Here is an 18,994-nt window from a genome sequence, read left to right as displayed (position 1 = left end):
AATCCCTCTCCCCAAGGGTAAAACAAACAAACAAAACCCGTTGCCTTGGAGTCGATTCTGACTTAAGGCAACCCCATGTGTTACAGAGTAGAACTGCTCCGTAGGGTTTTCTTGGCTGTAATCTTTATGGAAGCAGATCAACAGGCCTTTCTTTGGCAGAGTCACTGGTTGGGTTCAACTGCCAATCTTTAGGTTAGTAGTCTAGAGAAAACTGTTCTCCCCAACGATAACTGCTATTAACTCTTCTGTAACCTTCCAGGAAAAAAAATGCATATAGCAGCAAAAGCACATGTACAGGTGGGATCAGACTATATGTTTTGTTTTACAGCTTGCCCTTTTCTCTTACTATATCTTGATGACCTTTTCATATCAATATACACAACTCTAGCTCATTAAAAACATGGTTGCATAGTGTCCCACTGTGATTGTATTATAAGTGATTTCACTAATCCCCTATTGATGTCCATTCAGATTGTTTCTACTTTTGTGCTTGTACAAAAATCTGGTGCAATGGATATCTCTAAACATATTTTGAAGTGTTTTTGTGAATATACCCCAAACAGTACATTTTTAGCAATGACATTTTGGGACAAAACGTGTGTGCATTTTAAGTTTGTTAAGTATTGCCAAATTATCCTCCAAAATGGTATTCCAAATTACACTCCCACCGACCCTTGCTATTAATACATTGAAAAATGTTTACCAATCTGATAGGTCTCCTGTCAGTTCTGAGGAAGAATAAAATGTAATATTTAAAATGTAGCATTTTTCTGTATCTTATTTTTATCTTAATATTTTGATTCTCATAGGCAGTAGCAGGAACTGCTGAGAAGTCTCGGTTTGAACAGTGGGAAGAGGTTTGAATAACTGAAACCTCAGCCCTGTGAAGACTTTCAGGATTGATTTATTTGAGATAGTAGAATTTTTCAGATATCTGACAATTCTCCTTTTGGAACCAAAATGTTAGTTTTAACTACTTTGGATGAGAAAATTCTCAAAATTATGACATAACTTATTTGAGTTTAAAATGAATATAAAAATATAAGAATCTTCTTGATGCCTTAGGCACACACATAGGAACATCAGACATTGCCTTGGGCTATAATTTAGTGATGCCCTTGGGCCATTTTGAGGCCCTTTTAATCCCCTTAGCTAAATGGCTTCAGGCTGATAATTTGAAAAAAATTCTTAGGTCTACTTTTTATAACTTTTTAACTTTTTCCTAGCTGTCAGTTCTCATTTTTAAGTTTCTCGGTTTATTTGCTTATAAAGGCTCCTTCCTCTCTGCTTCTCTTCCTATTTGGTTCTCTAGTTTCTAAACTTATTGCATGGCTAGTTATAAATGTGTGAAAGAGGTGTAAATGATCATTTAATAAGGCTATGCTGGCTCTTTATGAGTAAAATCTGTGCAGTAGGTGTATAGGCCTTGGGCAGTCTGTTTTGCTAGTGGAGGGGCCTTTTCTTTTTTTCTGAGTTTTTCTGATTGGGTGAGGTATTATTGTGCCCACTTTGTGGAAAGGAAGAGTGGTTAAAGAGTTGTTAGTAGTGGTTGGCACCTCTAACTAGACCTTTTGTGATTCCAATAGAGGGAGATGATGTACTTGGTTGTAGGACCTTTTCCGGGCTCAATGGGTCAGCAAGTAAAAGTGGTAGATGGTGGATGATTGTGTGGCTTGTATGATGGGAAAAGACGGAGGGGAGACCTTCAGGAAGAAGGTCAGCCAGGAGGAGGATTTTTAACTTGATTTATACTTGTTATATTTAGCAATTAAGAAAGGAGTACTGTATTCCTTCTTATTAGCAAACCTATATGTCCAAAGTACTCTGACAGGTGCTGTGGAGGATATCAGATTGAATATGATGGGGTGGTTTGTTGTCATCAGAGGACTTGTGAACCACCAACAGAGAAGGGCCAGTACAGAAATAATACATAGGAGTGAACCACGGGTAGTGCAGTCAACCAGTTAGGAGACACTCTGGTGCAAGTGATAGAAAACCCAATTCAGACCAGCTAAAGCAAGAAGGGACTTAATTAGCTTCTGGCACTGCTTGAGTTGGGGCTCAGATGGCATCTCCAGGATCCATCTGTTGGACCTGCCTCAGCTGGCCTGTCATCTTTGTTAGGCTGGTTCCCCTGGTGGTATGGCAGCAGTATCCCTCCTCACACCCCACACGCCCACAGAGCAGAGAGTGTGCTCTTTCAGAAACCCCAGAAAACATTTTATTGCTTCACATTGGCTCTGACCCAGTCACATGGCCATCTCTGAGCTAATCACTATGGTCAGAGGGTGGGTACAGTTTACATTACATCTTATACATCCAGAGCCTAGGGATGGAGCCAGCTTTATGCAAAGCATATTGGCTGGGAATGGGGGATGGGTGGTTCCATCAAGGCCAAAAAGGGCACTAGAATGCTAAGAACCAAAAGTTCTGACAGCTGAGGCTATTACTTGCCAGTCTCCAAGTTTCAAATTAGGAGTCCCTAGGTGGCACAAATGGTTAAGCGCTTGACTACTAGCTGAAAGGTTGGCTGTTCAAACCCACCCGGAGGTGCCTTGGAAAACAGGCGATCTGCTTCCGAAAGCACAGCCTTGAAAACCCTATGGAGCAGTTCTACTCTGTATACATGGGGTCACCATGAGTCAGAATCAAACCGACAGCAACTAACACAACAAAGTTCCAAATTGGGACACTGGAAACCTAACTGTAATTTTTAGATTTGAGCGTTGTCTATATTTTGAGCCTTGAAGAAAATAGAATATAGAAAGGATGGACTCTGGACTCTGATTTGAAACCTGGCCCTGTTACCAGCTGGGTTATCTCCTACCCTCTCTGAGTCTTAATTTCCTTAAGTATGGGGATAATATGCATACTTACTCTTAAAGCTTTTATAAGAATTCATTGAAATAATCCATGTAAAACTAAGTACTGTGCCCACATACAGTTAACCATAAAAACCATATCGCATTGCCATTGAGTCAATTCTGATTCATAGTGACCCTATAGGACAGAGTAGAACTGCCCCCATAGGGTTTCCAAGGCTGTAATCTTTACTGAAGCAGACTGCCACGTCTTTCTCCTGCAGAGTGGCTAGTGGGTTCTAACTGCCGACCTTTTGGTTTGCAGGTGAGTGCTTTAATCACTGTGCCACCAGGACCCCTATTTTTGTTGCTTTTCACGAATTAACTTAGTTGGATAACTTCTGATTTTTGTAAAATTATGCTTTAAGTGAAGTTTACAGTTCCAGTTAGTTTCTCATACAAAAATTTATACACACATTGTTATATGACCCTAGTTGCTCTCCCTATGATGTGACAGCACACCAATTTCCCGTGTCCATTCAACCAGCTCCTGTCCCTTTTTGCCTTTTCATCTCATCTCTGGCCAGGAGCTGCCCATTAGTCTCATGTATCTACTTGAGCTAAGAAGCACTCTCTTCACGGGTATCATTTTATGTCTTACAGTCCAGTCTAATCTTTTTCTGAAGAGTTGGCTTTGGGAATGGTTTCAGTTCTGGGCAACAGAGAATCTGGGGACCATGTTTTCTAGGGTTCCTCCAGTCTCAGTCAGACCATTAAGTCTGGTCTTTTCACTAGAATTTGAGTTCTGCACCCCACTTTCCTCCTGCTCCATCAGGGACTCCCTGTTATATTCCCTGTCAGGGCGGTCATTGGTGGTAGCCAGGCACCATCTAGTTCTTCTGGTCTCAGGCTGATGGAGTCTCTGGTTTATGTGGCCCTTTCTGTCTCTTGGGCTAATATTTTCCTTGTGTCTTTGGTATTCTTCATTCTTCTTTGCTCCAGGTGGGTTGGGACTCTGCTTTTTGATAGATCCAAAGCACCCCATATCATAAGAATACTATTGAACGAGGTTTTGAAAGAAATAAAAAATTAAAAACCAACATCTTATTTGTAAGGTGGAGATTTTTGTATTAACTTTAAAAAAAAAAATCTTGACAGAGATAGAGGCTACTCCAGAGCAGCAGCAGCTGGTGGAGAAATGGAGATGCAATCCTATTATGCCAAGCTCTTGGGGGAGTTGAATGAGCAGCGCAAGAGGGACTTTTTCTGTGACTGCAGCATCATTGTGGAGGGGCGGATCTTCAAGGCCCACAGGAACATTTTATTTGCCAACAGCGGCTACTTCCGAGCCCTGCTTATTCACTATATCCAAGACAGTGGGCGGCACAGCACTGCCTCCTTGGATATTGTCACCTCCGATGCCTTTTCCACCATCTTAGACTTTCTTTATTCTGGAAAGTTGGATTTGTGTGGCGAGAATGTAATTGAAGTTATGTCAGCTGCCAGCTACCTGCAGATGAACGACGTGGTGAACTTCTGCAAGACGTACATTAGGTCATCCCTTGATATTTGCCGAAAGATGGAGAAGGAGGCTGCTGTGGCTGCAGCGATGGCAGCAGCAGCAGCAGCAGCTGCAGCAGCTGCTCATCAGGTTGACAGTGGAAGCCCCAGTTCAGGCAGGGAAGTAACCTTCTATGGTACTAAGAGCTTGGTCTCCTCTCCAGCCGAGGGAGAAGACAATGTGGACTGTCCAAGAGAGTCCCCTTGCGGTGACTGTGGAGGCTGCCACCCCTTGGAACTGGTGGCAAAAGACAACCAGGGTGGTGGCTCAACTGACAGTAACCTCCCTATTCTATCCAAACGGATAGAGCCCAAAGTGGAGTTTGATGCTGATGAAGTGGAGGTGGAGGTTGGTGAACAGCTGCAGCAGTATGCTACCCCACTGAGCCTGGCTCAAATGGAGGAAGGCTTGCCCAGTGGCCAGGCCGTTGACTTAGCTTATAGTAACTACCACGTAAAGCAGTTCCTGGAGGCACTCTTGCGCAACAGTGCCGTCCAGAGCAAAGACGATGCAGACCATCACTTTTCTCCAACTTTGGAGGCAAGACCAGATTGTGTGGGAGTAGCCATGAGTTCCATGATGGATGTCCAGACTGACTGGTATGGAGAGGACTCAGGTGAGCTCAGCCAGCACCATCAGCATCCATCATCTGTGCTGGGCATTTAGCACGCACCATTTGTGCTCTGTATGCTCCATCATCATGATCATTGTCACTACTGTCATCTTCACCATCATCACCACCGCCATCATCACTACTACCACCACCATTATCGCCACCACCCTTTCCATTACCACCACCAATAAGTATTAATGGAGCACCTGCTGTGTGCAGGGCATTGTTTCCTCATATGTATGTTTGTGTTTTACCTCTACAACTAGAGTATAAGCATGTTAAAGACAGTTTAGATTTATGGAAAGTATCCCACTGTCTTCCACTAACCAGCAGTGGAACCTTGGTTAAGTCATTGAATCTCTTTGAGCCTTTATCGTCTTCTGTAAAATTGGGATAATCACTCCTGCCTTGCGTTTTACACAGGGTTGTTATGAGGACCAAATGAGAAGCTTTTCAGAATATTTTCTCACATACGATAATGTATTCTATACACATAAGACATTTATACTTCTCTCTCTGTCATGGTGCCTGGCACACAGTAGGCACTCAGTGAATGTATTGTGGTTGATGGTGCTATCTACTTGAAAATATTTTAGAGTTAGATGGCATTTGGCTTCATGTGAGTAAATTTCTTACATCCTTTGGTAGGCTTTTGTGTTTTAAGAGAAATTGATTGTTTCCCTAGACAGTTTTGAGAGACGAGTTTAACATTTGTTAACTTTTCTTAACAGGTAAGATAAATGTGTTATAAGGTGTCTTGTAGGAGACAGAGATAAACTTGGCTGCCATCTTACTAATGAAAGTACCCCGTGGCTTCCAGAGCTTCAAGCCAAGAAACTAATGAATCAGAACATTTCTAGTTCACCCTTCAATATTTTTAAAAAATATTGTGTTTTAGGTGAAAGTTTACATAGCAGATTAGGTTCCCATTTAAGAATTTTCACACAAATTGTTCCATGACATCGGTTACATTCTTCACAACGTGTCAGCATTCTCACTACTTCCATTCTGTTTGTTCTGCTTCGATTAATTTAGCTTCCCTGCCCCTACTTAGCTTCTCATCTTTGTTTTAAGGTAAATGTTGATCGTTTGGTCTTATATAATTGCTTATTTAAGGGAGCACATTCCTCTTGGGTGCTTTGTTTATTTTATAAGCCAGTCTATTTTTTAGATGAAAGGTGAGACCACTGTGAGTGGCTTCAGTTCCAAATTCAAAGAGTATCTTAGGGTAGTAATCTCAGGCGTTCCTCTAGTCTCTTATCAGTCCAGTAAGTCTAGCCTTTTTTAAGAATTTGAGTTTTGTTCTACATTTTTCTCCCTTTCTATCCAGGACCTATTGTGTCCCTGGTCAGAACAGTAGTGGTAGCTGGGCACCATCTAGTTCTTCTGGTCTCAGGCTGTGGTTCATGTGGGCTATTGGTCTGTGGACTAGTTTCTTCTCTGAGTCTTTGGTTTCCTTCATTCTCTTTTGTTCCAGATGCGTAGAGACCAATGGTTGTATCTTAGATGGCTCACCCTTCAGTGCTGATCAGTGAAAGTCTTTTAAATAAGGGGAGATTGGCTGCTTTTATTCATTACTAAATGACTGTGTTGGGACTTTTTAATTTCATTTTTCTTTAAGCAAGAACACTCTGTATGTCCGATTCAAAGTAGACTTGAAAATGCTGTTTCTGATCTTCAGAGACAATGGCTTAACTAGCATTTGGAAGGTAGTGGTTGTTTCAGCAACGTTATGGGAACTTGTTGAAACCCTTATTCTATTTGCATAATAGCGCTTCACAGACTGTGACAGCCCTTTCACATCCATTAGACCCTCATAACATCTCATGAGTTTGGCAGAGTAAGTGTGGAGAGACTGAGACCACCCCTTAGAGTTAAGCGAATTTCCCAAGAATGCAGAACTGGTAAATAAGTGGCACAGCTAAAAGTGGAACCCTGGGCTGTCTTCATTTTACTCATTAAGCAAATTGTGAAGGCAGCACAAATGGATAGAGGTTTACAGTGCAGGGATTTTTGTCTTTCAACCCTTCTGCCTATAAGCACAATAAGTATCAAGAAATAGTCATTTAGCTCTACGCCATCTCCCCACTCATGCCCGGTCTTTATCGGTCTGTAAACTCAGATTCCTAACTGCAGGGTGTTGTGGAAGGCAGCTACAGTGGCACCTGGACATGTCTGTTGCCTGCCAAGTTTTGATTCCATTCCTATGGCGACAAGGTAAATTTACTCCAAGTGCTAAGGCACAGAGTGGGGTTGATTTGTTTGGTCATTCATATATTTTTTCCCCAATGGCTGTGATCTTTTGGAAGTAGATCACCAGGCCTTTCTTTTGAGGCAACTCTGGGTGGATTCAAACTACCAACCTTTTGGTTAGTAGCTGAATGCTTAATTGTTTGCACCACCCAGGGGCTCCTTGGTCATTCATATTTTTTTGACAAATATTTTAGTACCTTCCTTGTGCTTGAGATAAGTTGGACCTGGATCCACCCCTCAAAGAACTCATAGTATCTTAGAGATGATAGATAGAGCATGTATGCAAATGATATTACATTGTGGAAATGTACTCAGCTGCAAATGTACTCAGACAGAAGTATGAGTTTCATAGTAGTCCAAAAGAAGAAATGGCTTCCCACTGGGACATCAGGGAGGGCTTCATGGAAGTGGTATTTGAGGGTAAGAAGAAGAGACATAGGGAAAATTAGACTGACATCAGATCATAGAAAATCTTAAATGCTAAGAGGTTAGGTTTTATCTGTAGGCACAGGGGAGTTTTTGGTAGTTTGCGAGCTTAGGAGTGGACAGGATCTGTGCTTCAGGGAGATGAATTTGGCCTCAGCACAAGATGACCCGGAAATGGGAGACCAGGGCAGGGAGCCTGCTGCAGTGGTTACCATGTTGCTCATCCCTGACAGCAGCAGACACTGCCTAAAGCATAAGGTCCTCCTGTTAGCTCTCTTCCCTCTCAGCCCCAGCTTCAGCACCTCCCATCTTTTCTTGGAAGAGCCCTCTACATTGACTGTCTTCACTATTTTCCTTCTCACTCTTTTCTCAGCCCACTGTGGTCTGGCTTCTACTCCCTCCACACGACTGAAACTACTGTCATGAGGTCAGCTGTACATTTCTAAAACCGTCCCAATGGGTGGTTTTCAGGAGTTGTCTTACCTGACCTCTCTTGGTAGTTGACTGCTCTCTTTCTCCTTCTTGACACCATGTGTACCTGTTGCTCTTACTTCTGTCCATTCCTTTGCAGCCTCATCATGGGTCATTTAATGTCAGTGTACCCAGTGTGCCATCCTTGGCTTGCTTGTCCGACATCTCATCACTTCTGTCTGTTCATTTGTTCATTCATTCCTTCATCTAACAGATATTTATTAAGCACTTACTCTGTGCCAGGCACTGCTAATGAGTGAACAAAAGACAGTCCTTGTCATCATGGAGCTAACATTCTAGTGTATGGAGATAGACTGTAAACAAATAAGTAAACATATAATGTGTCAGATAGTGATACATCTTAGGAGGAAAACCTGAAACAGAGGAAAGGGGATAGGGAGTGAAGGGGACTATTTTATTTAGTGTTTACAGGGAAGGCCTTTTTAATAAGTTGCCTTTGAGCAGAGACCTCCAGGGAGTGAGAGAACAAACTGTGCAGATACCAGGGAGAATAACGTTCCAGGTGGAGGCAAGAGCAAGGTGCAGAGGCCCATGTGCAGAGTCATGCTTGGTGAGTGATCAACAGGAACAGCAAGGAGGCTGGCATGGCTTGAGTGGAGTGAGCAAGGCAGATGGTGATGGGGATGAGGTTGGAGAGGTTAAGGGCAGAGTGGATCAGGTAGGGCTTGAAGGCCATGGGGAGGCCTTTGGATATTACTCTGAGATGGGAATCCATTGGAGGGGCTCAGTAGATAGTGACTGAAATTACTTATATATTAAAAGAATCCTTCTGGCTATTATGTGGAAAATAGACTAAAGGGGGAAAGGGTGGAAGCAGGTTAGGAGGCTACTGCAATAACCCAGGTGAGAGAATCCAGCAGTGGAGATGTGAGACATGGTTGGATTAGGACTGTTCTTTATCTCAAGGATAGAGCCGATCAGATTTGCTAATGGCTTGGATGAGTGGTGTGACAGAAAGGGGAGTTAAGGATGAGCCTAAGATTTTTAGCCTCAGCAATTGATTTAAACATGTTATCTTTGAAATGCCTATTGGGTATCCAAGTGGAGATGTTCAGTAAGCAGCTGCGTATATAAGTTTGGAGTTCTGGGGAGAGGTCAGAGCTGAGATATAAATTTCAGAGTCAAGAGTGTGCCATGTAATTTAAAACCATGTTTACCCTGTGAGCTTATAGATCTAGAAGGAAAAGATAAGAGATCTAAGGACTAAGTCTCTGGGGAACACCAATGTTTAGCAGTGAGGAAAATAGGGAGAAACCAGAAAACGAGACTGAGAAGGGCAGCCGGTGAGGAAGGAAGAGAATCAAACAAGAATGAAGTCTCAGATGCCAAGAGGAGAAAATGTTTCAAGAAAGGAGAGAAACCAGCTATGTCCAACACTCCTTCTAGGCAAACTGAGAATTTATCATGAGGTTTAGCAATGGATGGGTCATTGGTGAGCTTGACAAGAGCAGTATCGATGAAGTTGTGGCAACAAAAGCCTGACTGGAAAGGGCACTGCAGGAATAGATGTGACGATAGTGAGTGTAGATGACTCTTTCAAGGAGTTTTGCTTTAAAAGAAACAAAGAAATGGGTCAGTGCTGAAAGGGGATGTGAGATCAAGGTTTTCATTAAGGTGGACGATATAACAGTATGTTTGTTTATTGATGGGAATTATCCAGGGAAGAGGGGGATAATTGATGACGGAAGAGAGAGTGGACAATTGCTGGAGCGAGGAGGGATGAGTGCTATGCATAAGTGGAGAATTGGCCTGGCCTTGGGTGAGAGAAAGGATGGTTCGTTGATAGGAGTAGGAGTGAGACACAGCATATGGGTTCATACGGGAGGTTGTGGGTGGTTGGGCATATGTAGAGGTTCTCTTCTTGATTGCTCCTCCTTCTCAATGAAATAAGAAAGGACAGCAGCTGAAAGTGACAAGGGGGCCAGGAGAGGATGGAGGTTTGAGGAGAGGGAAAGTATAAAATAGTTATTGAGAAGAGTGGGAGACTGCACGAACCAGGGAAATGTATAGAATGGACAGAACCAAGGGCTCTTTTGATGTTAGCGGTCATGGATTTAAAGTGAGACTAGAACACACAGTTGTGCATTTTTCTCCAGTGATGTTAAGCTGCCTTGTTTTGGGTATGTTGGATTTAACCAGAGTTTAGGTTTAATCAGGTGAATACAGATAGAAAGAAAGAGAGGGCCAAGGCATTTGAGGTTGTATGCAAGAGAGTGATTTAAATGATGGATATAGGGATTAAACTGGGGAGTGAGGGGAATGTGGACATGAGGAGGTGAAGGGCAGTGAAATGGCAGTATAGTCCACACCTTGGGGTCCTAGTGGAGACAGGGCACTTTGGGAGTAAGCTGGAAAGATATGAGATCGTGATTGGCAAGTGGGGTGTTTGAAATGTGGGTTATGCAGGGAATACAGTTATTGGCAATATCAAGGTATGGAGCAGTAATTCTTATCCCTGTCTGAACATTAAAATGGTGGTGGTGGGGTTTTAAAAATATGATACTTGGGCCCCACCCCACCCATTGGGGTAGGCACTGGACATCAGTATGTTTCTATTTTAAGTTTCCCAGGTGATTCTCATATGCAGGCAGAGTTGAGAGCTGTTGGTCTAGGGTTGGATGGCTGAGTTGGGGTAGAGAACAAGATCTTTGGAGGAGAGGAGGTCAAGGAACAGAGAGGTCAGGGTATTGGAAGGACCTTTTTCGATATTCACACCAAGAAATATGACAGGAGTTGTATTTGAAGGCAATGTGATCAAATCTCCAAGGCATGAGGAGGTGACCTGGGTGGCCCTGGATGACTGTAACAAGGAGGGATAGCAGTGGTATTGTATGGTATGAGCTTCAAAAGATCTGAGGGTTTTTAAGGAAGGAGGGAGAAACAGAGGTCTGGAAGTAGTAATGAAACACAAGGAGGACCCTACCCACCTCTAGCCCAGGGTGTCAGGGCTGTGGGAGAGGGCAGCAGGGAAGCAGTGTGCTCAGGGGAGAGCTAGTCTCAGTTAAAGCAACCACTCTGATGGTCCAGATTTATGTATGTAACGTGGATATTTCCATGTGGAAACTCAGAATGTGCCTCAAACACAGTAAAATCAAAACTGAGCTGCCTTTTCCTCTTGAACCTGTTTTTCTTCCTGTGTTCCCTGCCTCAGTTGATTCCACCATCATCCATCAAGTTGGCTAACCTGGAATTTACATCATCGAGAATCTTCTCTTTCCCTTCCACCCTGCATGTGGTCATCAAGTACTGTTAATTTTACTCCTCCTCTAGGATGTCTCTTCCTCTCGCCTCCATGGCCACAGCTTTAGTTCATGTCATCTCTCATCCAGACTGTGGTCATCTCCCATCTGGACTTCCTGCCTTTAATCTTGCCTCTCTTGAATCCTTCCTGCACACTGTCCTAGAGAAATCTTTTAAAAGTTAAATCTGACCGTGAAAAGTCCAAGCTCCTTAGCATGTCACTTCCACGAGGACAGGGATTTTTATCTGTTCTGTTCACTGTGTATCCTCAGGGCCTAGAACAGAGCCTGACACATAGTAGAAACTCTATGTAGATTTGTTGAATAAATGAATGAACATGACCTTCACAGTCTGGTTCTTGTCCCTTCCTCAGTCTCATCCCTCAGTCTCCCTTATACTCATCTAGCTCTATGCCTAAGCACATTCTGGTCCTCTGCCTAAGATAACTTCCTCTGTCTTGTACACCTTGTGAACTCCTATTCATCCTTTAAAACCTTCCTCAAAGGTCACTTCTCCTGTGAAATCTCCTCTGAACTCCAAGAGAGAATTAATTACTTTTGTGTCTGTATTTCTTCACTTTGAATTTTGCGTGTATTACATTATATTGTATGAATTTGTTTACATGTCTTTCTTCCTTGCTAGGCTTAACTTCTTGAGGGAGGAAGCAATTGTTTTGGTAAAGATGAACCTTGACACAGTGCCTGGCATGTAATATGCATTCAAATGAACTGTTGTATTGGGGAAATCAGATCATGAAAGAGAAAGGAAAATGTGAGATTATTCATACTTTTCCAGTGGAGATACATTAACAGTTGCCTCTTCCAAGGACCAACAGGGGGCCCACTTTACTTAATGTTTTTGAAAATAATTGGGAAGAAAGGAGCAGACGCCAAGCTGATAGGGACAAATGACAGGAAGCTTCCACAATGCTGGTGGAGTGAGCAGGAAAGTGGCATCTTAGCCCCCGTGTGATCAGTGAGAGATACGACAGTCCAACATACATATGCGTCGATGAGCTATGAACTGCTGCTTACAGCCTAGGAAACGGATTTTGGAGTCACTAGAGATTATCCAAGATGTTAGGCATCCTCAGGAAGGGAACTAGAAGCCAAAGAGAATAATCTCCACCCTTATATAAAATGATGTCGGGTTCTCACTTGGAATTCAGCTTGCTATACTTTTTGCAATGCCTCAGGAAAGACAAAGCCTAGGTAGGTGTCCTGAGAAGGTTCGGAGAAAATGAAATAAATCCATTATTGACAGCGACTACAAGAGGCTGGACTGCCTAATGAGTAAAGAAATGCTAGGGAGATGGTTATGATGATGACAAAATGATTGACATTTACAAATGCTTACTATGCGCCAAGTGTTGTGCTAACAGAGTTTCAGGTATTATTTCATTTAATCCTTACCACAATCCTATAAGGTTGGAATTATTATTGTCCCTATTTTACAGATAAGGAGAGTAAGGCACAGAGAAGTTATGTCAAATGTCCAAGGTCACAGAGCTGGTAAGTGGTAGAGCCAGGGCCTGAACCCAGGTTTCTGTGCCTAGAAAGCCGAGTCACTAGTGCCTTCATGATATGATATGATATGATATGATCCAAGTCAGTAAAATCCTGAAGGGCATGGATAAACCTGTTGCCATCGAATCGATTCCGACTCACAGCAACCGTATAGGACAGAGTAGAACTGCCCAGTAGGGTTTCCAAGGAGCCACTGGTGGAGTTGAACTGCTGACCTTTTGATTAGCAGCCGAGCTCTTAACCACTGCACCACCAGGGCTCTGAAGGGCATGGATAGTGGGAACAAATCTTGGAATATCACAGTAAGGGTATATCCAGGAAACTTGAAAGAAACAGTTTTCATGCAGGCGGGTGAAAGTGATGGAAGTCATCACAAAAAAGTGAAAAAATTCACTCTAGCGGTTTAGAGACGATTTCACAGGAAAGGTAAATGCTGAGCAAGGTCCAGGATGAATAGGAGTTCACCGGGTGTACAAAACGGAGAGGGATATCTGAAGCAGAGAAACATTAAAGATTGTATGAGCAAAGTGAAAAAAAAGAGTTGGAAAAAGATTTCAGTGAATTCCTAGATATTTGATGATTCCAGATACATATAATTAGTGTGAATCCCAAACAATTTAGGGTGTCTGCATCATAGCAAACCCTACATACACGTGGAAGATAGTCTTAGGAACTCTGTTAAAGAAAGCATGAATCCTGGTCCCTAGGTCTAATCTATCTTAACACAGAGTTTTTTAAACTTTTGAGAGTCTTGAGATTCATTCAAGGGGTATTAGCATTTTCTTAAAATGAAATCAAATAGAATAGAAACTACCAGGGTGAGTATTGTTGTGTGAAGCTTTTCAAGTTATTCACATGAAGGCTTGTGTGTTCTGAAGTTGTGGGGTAAGCTGTGTTCCTAACTGCGGGTCACAGTCAAAGATGTCTGAAAGTAACTTCCAAATATCCTTGCAGTATCAGAAGCCCATGTTACCCTCTGGCTGGTTGGGAGCCAGACAGAGTAGGAATTTGCAGACCAGATCCTTTTAGCCAGAGGTGGAGTTGATGTCCTCTCTATCTGGGCTAGTCCAGTTCCCCAGCTTCGGACCCTATCCATTGGAGGGTGGTGTTGTCGCTGCTCATAGAAGAGCTAAATCAATTTGTTTGGTTCCCCAGGTGATGTGTTGGTGGTCCCCATCAAGCTCCACAAGTGTCCTTTCTGCCCTTACACTGCCAAACAGAAGGGCATCCTTAAGCGGCACATCCGCTCACACACAGGTGAGCGGCCCTACCCCTGTGAGACCTGTGGCAAGAGGTTCACTCGTCAGGAGCACCTGAGGAGTCACGCCCTGAGTGTAAGTATCCCAGCTGGCAGTTTCCTTGTGGCAGGGGCGGTTCATGATGCTGTCTAATGTAAGGGTAAAGCCAGCATATCTTTTACTTCTCTGACTACTGGCGTATTTTCAAAGAATTTTAAATATATGTTTCTGCTACCTAATTAAAGCTGGGTTGGCGGCATTTAGAGAAAGTTAAAACTTCCATGGCAATAGACTAGTTTTCTAAGGGGAAAAGTCAAGAAAGTTTAGATCCTGGTCAAGGACGATTATTATGAGGCAGAGAACAATGGGGCTTGGACAAGGGATTGTGGACTGTTCCCACCAGTGTCATGCCAACAGTAGGCTGCATCCTCAGTTTCCCACCCAACCCCAGCACCCTGGGATGAAGGAGGGGATACTACCATTTATAGGGCTACCTGTGGGCAGCAAATAAGGCTCCAGCTCAAGGGGAGCTCCCCTCTCACTGGCTGCCCCCCTAGGGTTCTGTCCTCCATGTAAGCTGGTGATTCCCACCAGCTAAAAAACACTCAGGCCATTTAGAAAGCTGTTGCATTTAAAATCATCTTTGAGCAAGGTAATTACCTGTGAAAAATCCAAGGTAGGAAAGGTTTGGACTTCAAAGACTACTATCAAGAAAGTGAAAGACAGCCCACAGGATGGGAGAATATATTTGCAAACCATGTATCTGATAAGGTCTGGTATTCAGAATGTATGAAGAACTCTATAACTGAACAATAAACATACAAATAACCCAATTAAAAAATAGACAAAGGATTTGATAGACATTTCTCAAAAAAGATGTACAAGTGGTCAGTAAGCAGATGAAAAGATGCTCAACATCATTAGTCATGGGAAATGCAAATCAAAACCACAATGAAACGGTACTTCATACCTGCTAACCAGTTGCCCTTGAGTTGATTTCTACTGATAGCAACCCTATGTGTGTCAGAGTAGAACTGTGCTCCATAGGGTTTTCAATGGCTGATTTTGGAGAAGTAGATTGCCAGACCTTTCTTCTGATGTGCCTATGGGTGGACTCAAACCTCCAACCTTTTGGTTAGCAGCTGAGGTGCTTACTGTTTGCACCATCCAGGAACTCCTTCATATCCACTAGGATGGCTATAATTTAAAAAAAAAAAAGCAAAATGCTTGTGAGAATATGGAGAAATTGGAAACATCATGGATTTCTGGTGGCATGTAAAATGGTGCAGCTGCTGTGGAAATAGTTTGGCGGTTCCTCGAGAGGTTAAACATAGAGCTACTATATGCGTTTGACCCAGTAATTCTGCTCCTAGATATGTATCAAAGAGAACTGAAAACATATATTCACACAAAAACTTGTACATGAATGATCATAGCAGCATTATTCATAATAGTCAAAAGGTAGACAAAACCCAAATGTCCATCAACAGATGAATGGGAAAACAAAATGTGGCATGTGCATACAATGTAATATTATTCAGCTATAAAAATATATGGAGTATTGATACATGGTACAACATGGATGAACCTTGAAAACATGCTAAGTGAAAGAAGCCAGATACAAAGGCTGCATATTATATGATTCTATTATATGAAATGTCGGAATGGGCAGATCTATAAAGACAGAGAGTAGATTAGTAGTTACCAGATAGGGCCCCAGGGTGGCGCAAACAGTTAAGTGCTTGACTCCTAGCCAAAAGGTTGGTGGTTTGAACCCACCCAGAGGCACCTTGGAAGACAGGCCTACCAGTCTGCTTCTAAAAGATCACAGCCTTAAAAACCCTATGGAGCAGTTCTCCTCTGCAGACGTGGGGTGGTCATGAGTCAGAGTCGACTCGACGGCAACTAACAACAACAACAGAGGAGGAGCACGTGGGAGTGTGGAGTGGTGTGAAATGGTAGGAGTAGCATCAGATACTGTCTAACTGCAAGGGGGATAATGACTAGGATCAGCCTAAAGCTGATTTCCATGAAGTGGAGGTCAAACATATGTCCAGTCTCCAAACTTTTTACCAGTTCTGACACCAGCCGTCCCTCCCGCAGCACTCCCTACTTCTTTTCCGGATTCAGTGCAATGGCCACGTGGAACTAATAGACCATACTTACAGTTAAGTGGTTTATTAAGGAAGTAGCAGGGTAACTAGGGATCAGAATCAACAGGCTACAACTCAGGATCAGGATTAGGCTTCAGTTCAGGACATTTCTCTCAGCTCCTTTCAGCTGCACAAGCAAGCAGGCCCTTCTCTCTGCCATGCGTGCCCCCTCTCAGTGTGCAGACCCCTTCTCAGCCCCCTCAGGACAGGCCTCTCTGTCTTTGGCCACCCTGCCATTGGCCTCTCCACTGCTAACCCACCCAGCTCATAGTCAGCATAGCAGTTTTGTTCAGCTCACTTGGCTGTATTTCTAGTAGTAGATTTCTGTCATCACCACCAACTTTGCTGCAGGGCCCCTTGTTTGCATACTAGGCTACAGTCACTTCATTTGCATAACTATATTGACCAGTCCCTGCAAGATGTGTAAAATAGAGCAATCACAGGGTAGGCTTCAGCCCATTGCCAAACAGAAAGTATCAAACCTCAAGTTGTTTACACCTGACCCCGGAAATGGCAATCAACGTGCACAAAAGTAACAGACCCTCTAGGGTGAAAACTAGTGCACAGGTAACTCCTTAGGGCTTAGGAGAAAAATCTTTCAAGCTGTATTTCCAAAGAACCAAGGCAAAAGGACATATAAAGGAACTCATTTCACCACAGGTAGTGACTGGTAATGGATATAGGGTTTCTTTCTTTTACCTTAAGAGTTAAAAAAAATTTATTGTAGTAAAATATATATCAAATAATATCATTAATATCACACACAAGTAAAATTTTGCTGAAGATCATTCAAAAGTGGCTGTACCAGTACATCAACAGAGAACTGGCAGAAATTCAAGTGGGATTCAGAAGAGGACGTGGAACGAGGTATATCATTGCTGATGTCAGATGGATCATGGATGAAAGAGAATACCAGAAAGATGTTTACCTGTGTTTTATTGACTATGCAAAGGCATTTGACTGTGTGGATCATAACAAATTTTGGATAATATTACAAAGAATGGGAATTCCAGAATACTTAATTGTGCTCATGGGGAACCTGTACATTGACGAAGAGGCAGTTGTTCAAACAGAACAAGAGGATACTGCATGGTTTAAAGTCAAGAAAGGTGTGCATCAGGGATGTATCCTTTCACCATACTAATTCAATCTGTATGCTGAGCAAATACCCTGAGAAGGTGGACTATATAAAGAAGAACAAGTCATGAGGATCAGGGAAAGACAGATTAACAACCTGCGATATGCAAATGGCACAACCTTGCTTGCTGAAAGCAAAGAGGACTTAAGCACTTACTGATGAATATCAAAGACTACAACCTTCAGTATGGATTACACCTTAACATAAAGAAATAAAAAATCTTCACAACTGGACCAATAAGCAACATCATGATAAACGGAGAAAAGACTTGAAGTTGTCAAGGATTTCATTTTACTTGGATCCACAATCAATGCCCATGGAAGCAGCAGTCAAGAAATCAAACGATGCATTGCATTGGGCAAATCTGCTGCAAATGACCTCTTTAAAGGGTTAAAAAGCAAAGATGTCACTTTAAGGACTAAGGCGCACCTGACCCAAGCCATGGTATTTTCAATCGCCTCACATGCATGCGAAAGCTGGACAATAAATAAAGAAGATCGAAGAAAATTGATGTGTTTGAATTATGGTGTTGGTGAAGAATATTGAATATAACACGGACTGCCAGAAGAATGAACAAATCTGCCTTGGAAGAAGTACAGCCAGAATGCTCCTTAGAAGCGAAGATGGCGAGACTTTGTCTCACATACTTTGGACATGTTATCAGGAGGGACCAGTCCCTGGAGAAGGACATCATGCTTGGTAAAGGAGGGGGTTAGTGAAAAAGAGGAAGACCCTCAACAAGATGGATTGACACAGTGGCTGCAACAATGGGCTCAAGCGTAACAATTGTGAGGATGGTACAGGACCGGGTTGTGTTTCGTTCTGTTGTACATAGGATCACTATGAGTCGGAACTGACTCAACAGCACCTAACAACAATATATATATATATATAAGAGAACAATTGCCGTTTTAACCATTTTTATGTGTACAATTCAGTGACATTAATTACATTCACCCTGTTGTGCAGTCATCGCCACTGTCCATTCCCAAAAGTTTTCCATCACCTGAAACAGAAACTTAGTACGCCTTAAGCAGTAACTCCTCATTCTTTCCTTCCCTTGGGCCCCTGGTAACCACTAATAAACTTTAGTCTCTCTGCATTTACCTATTCTAGATATTTTGTATAAGTGGAAGCATACAATTTTTATCCTTTGCATCTGACTTATTTCATTTAGCGTAATGTTTTCAAGGTTTGTCCATGTGGTAGCATGTATCAGAACTTCATTCCTCTTTATGGCTGAAAATATTATGTTGTATGGCTATTTATTCATCTGTGATGAACCCTTGGGTTGTTTCTACCTTTTGGCTATTGTGAATAATGCTGCAGTGAACATTGGTGTCTTGGTAAGGATTTTGGCTTTACTGCAAGTGCCATGGGAAGGGTTTCTTTTTTTTTTTCCTGTTTATTTATTTATTTTATTTATTGTACTTCAAGTGAAGGCTTACAGAACAAATAGTTTCTCATGAAAAAGTAGTACACATATTGTTTTATGACATTGGTTAACAACCCCACAACATGTCAACCCTCTCCCTTTTTTTTTTTTGGTGAAA

The 18,994-nt window shown here is 42.5% G+C and overlaps 1 protein-coding gene across 1 annotated transcript in view; it reads left to right on the top strand.

The window, feature by feature from the left end:
• The first annotated feature begins 3,999 nt into the window (after positions 1 to 3,999).
• ZBTB8B (zinc finger and BTB domain containing 8B) overlaps positions 4,000 to 18,994 on the top strand; it is a 25,897-nt gene continuing 10,902 nt past the window's right edge. The window contains exons 1-2 of the mRNA XM_004371992.1: positions 4,000 to 4,978; positions 14,068 to 14,246. Of these exons, the coding sequence (XP_004372049.1) occupies positions 4,000 to 4,978; positions 14,068 to 14,246 (1,158 nt within the window). The remainder of the gene's footprint in view (positions 4,979 to 14,067; positions 14,247 to 18,994) is intronic.

The sequence above is a fragment of the Trichechus manatus genome, unplaced genomic scaffold, assembly GCF_000243295.1.
Source record: "Trichechus manatus latirostris isolate Lorelei unplaced genomic scaffold, TriManLat1.0 scaffold00015, whole genome shotgun sequence".
Taxonomy (NCBI): domain Eukaryota; kingdom Metazoa; phylum Chordata; class Mammalia; order Sirenia; family Trichechidae; genus Trichechus; species Trichechus manatus.
Note: the sequence above shows the minus strand (reverse complement) of the source record. Positions and strands in the feature narration are given on the sequence as shown.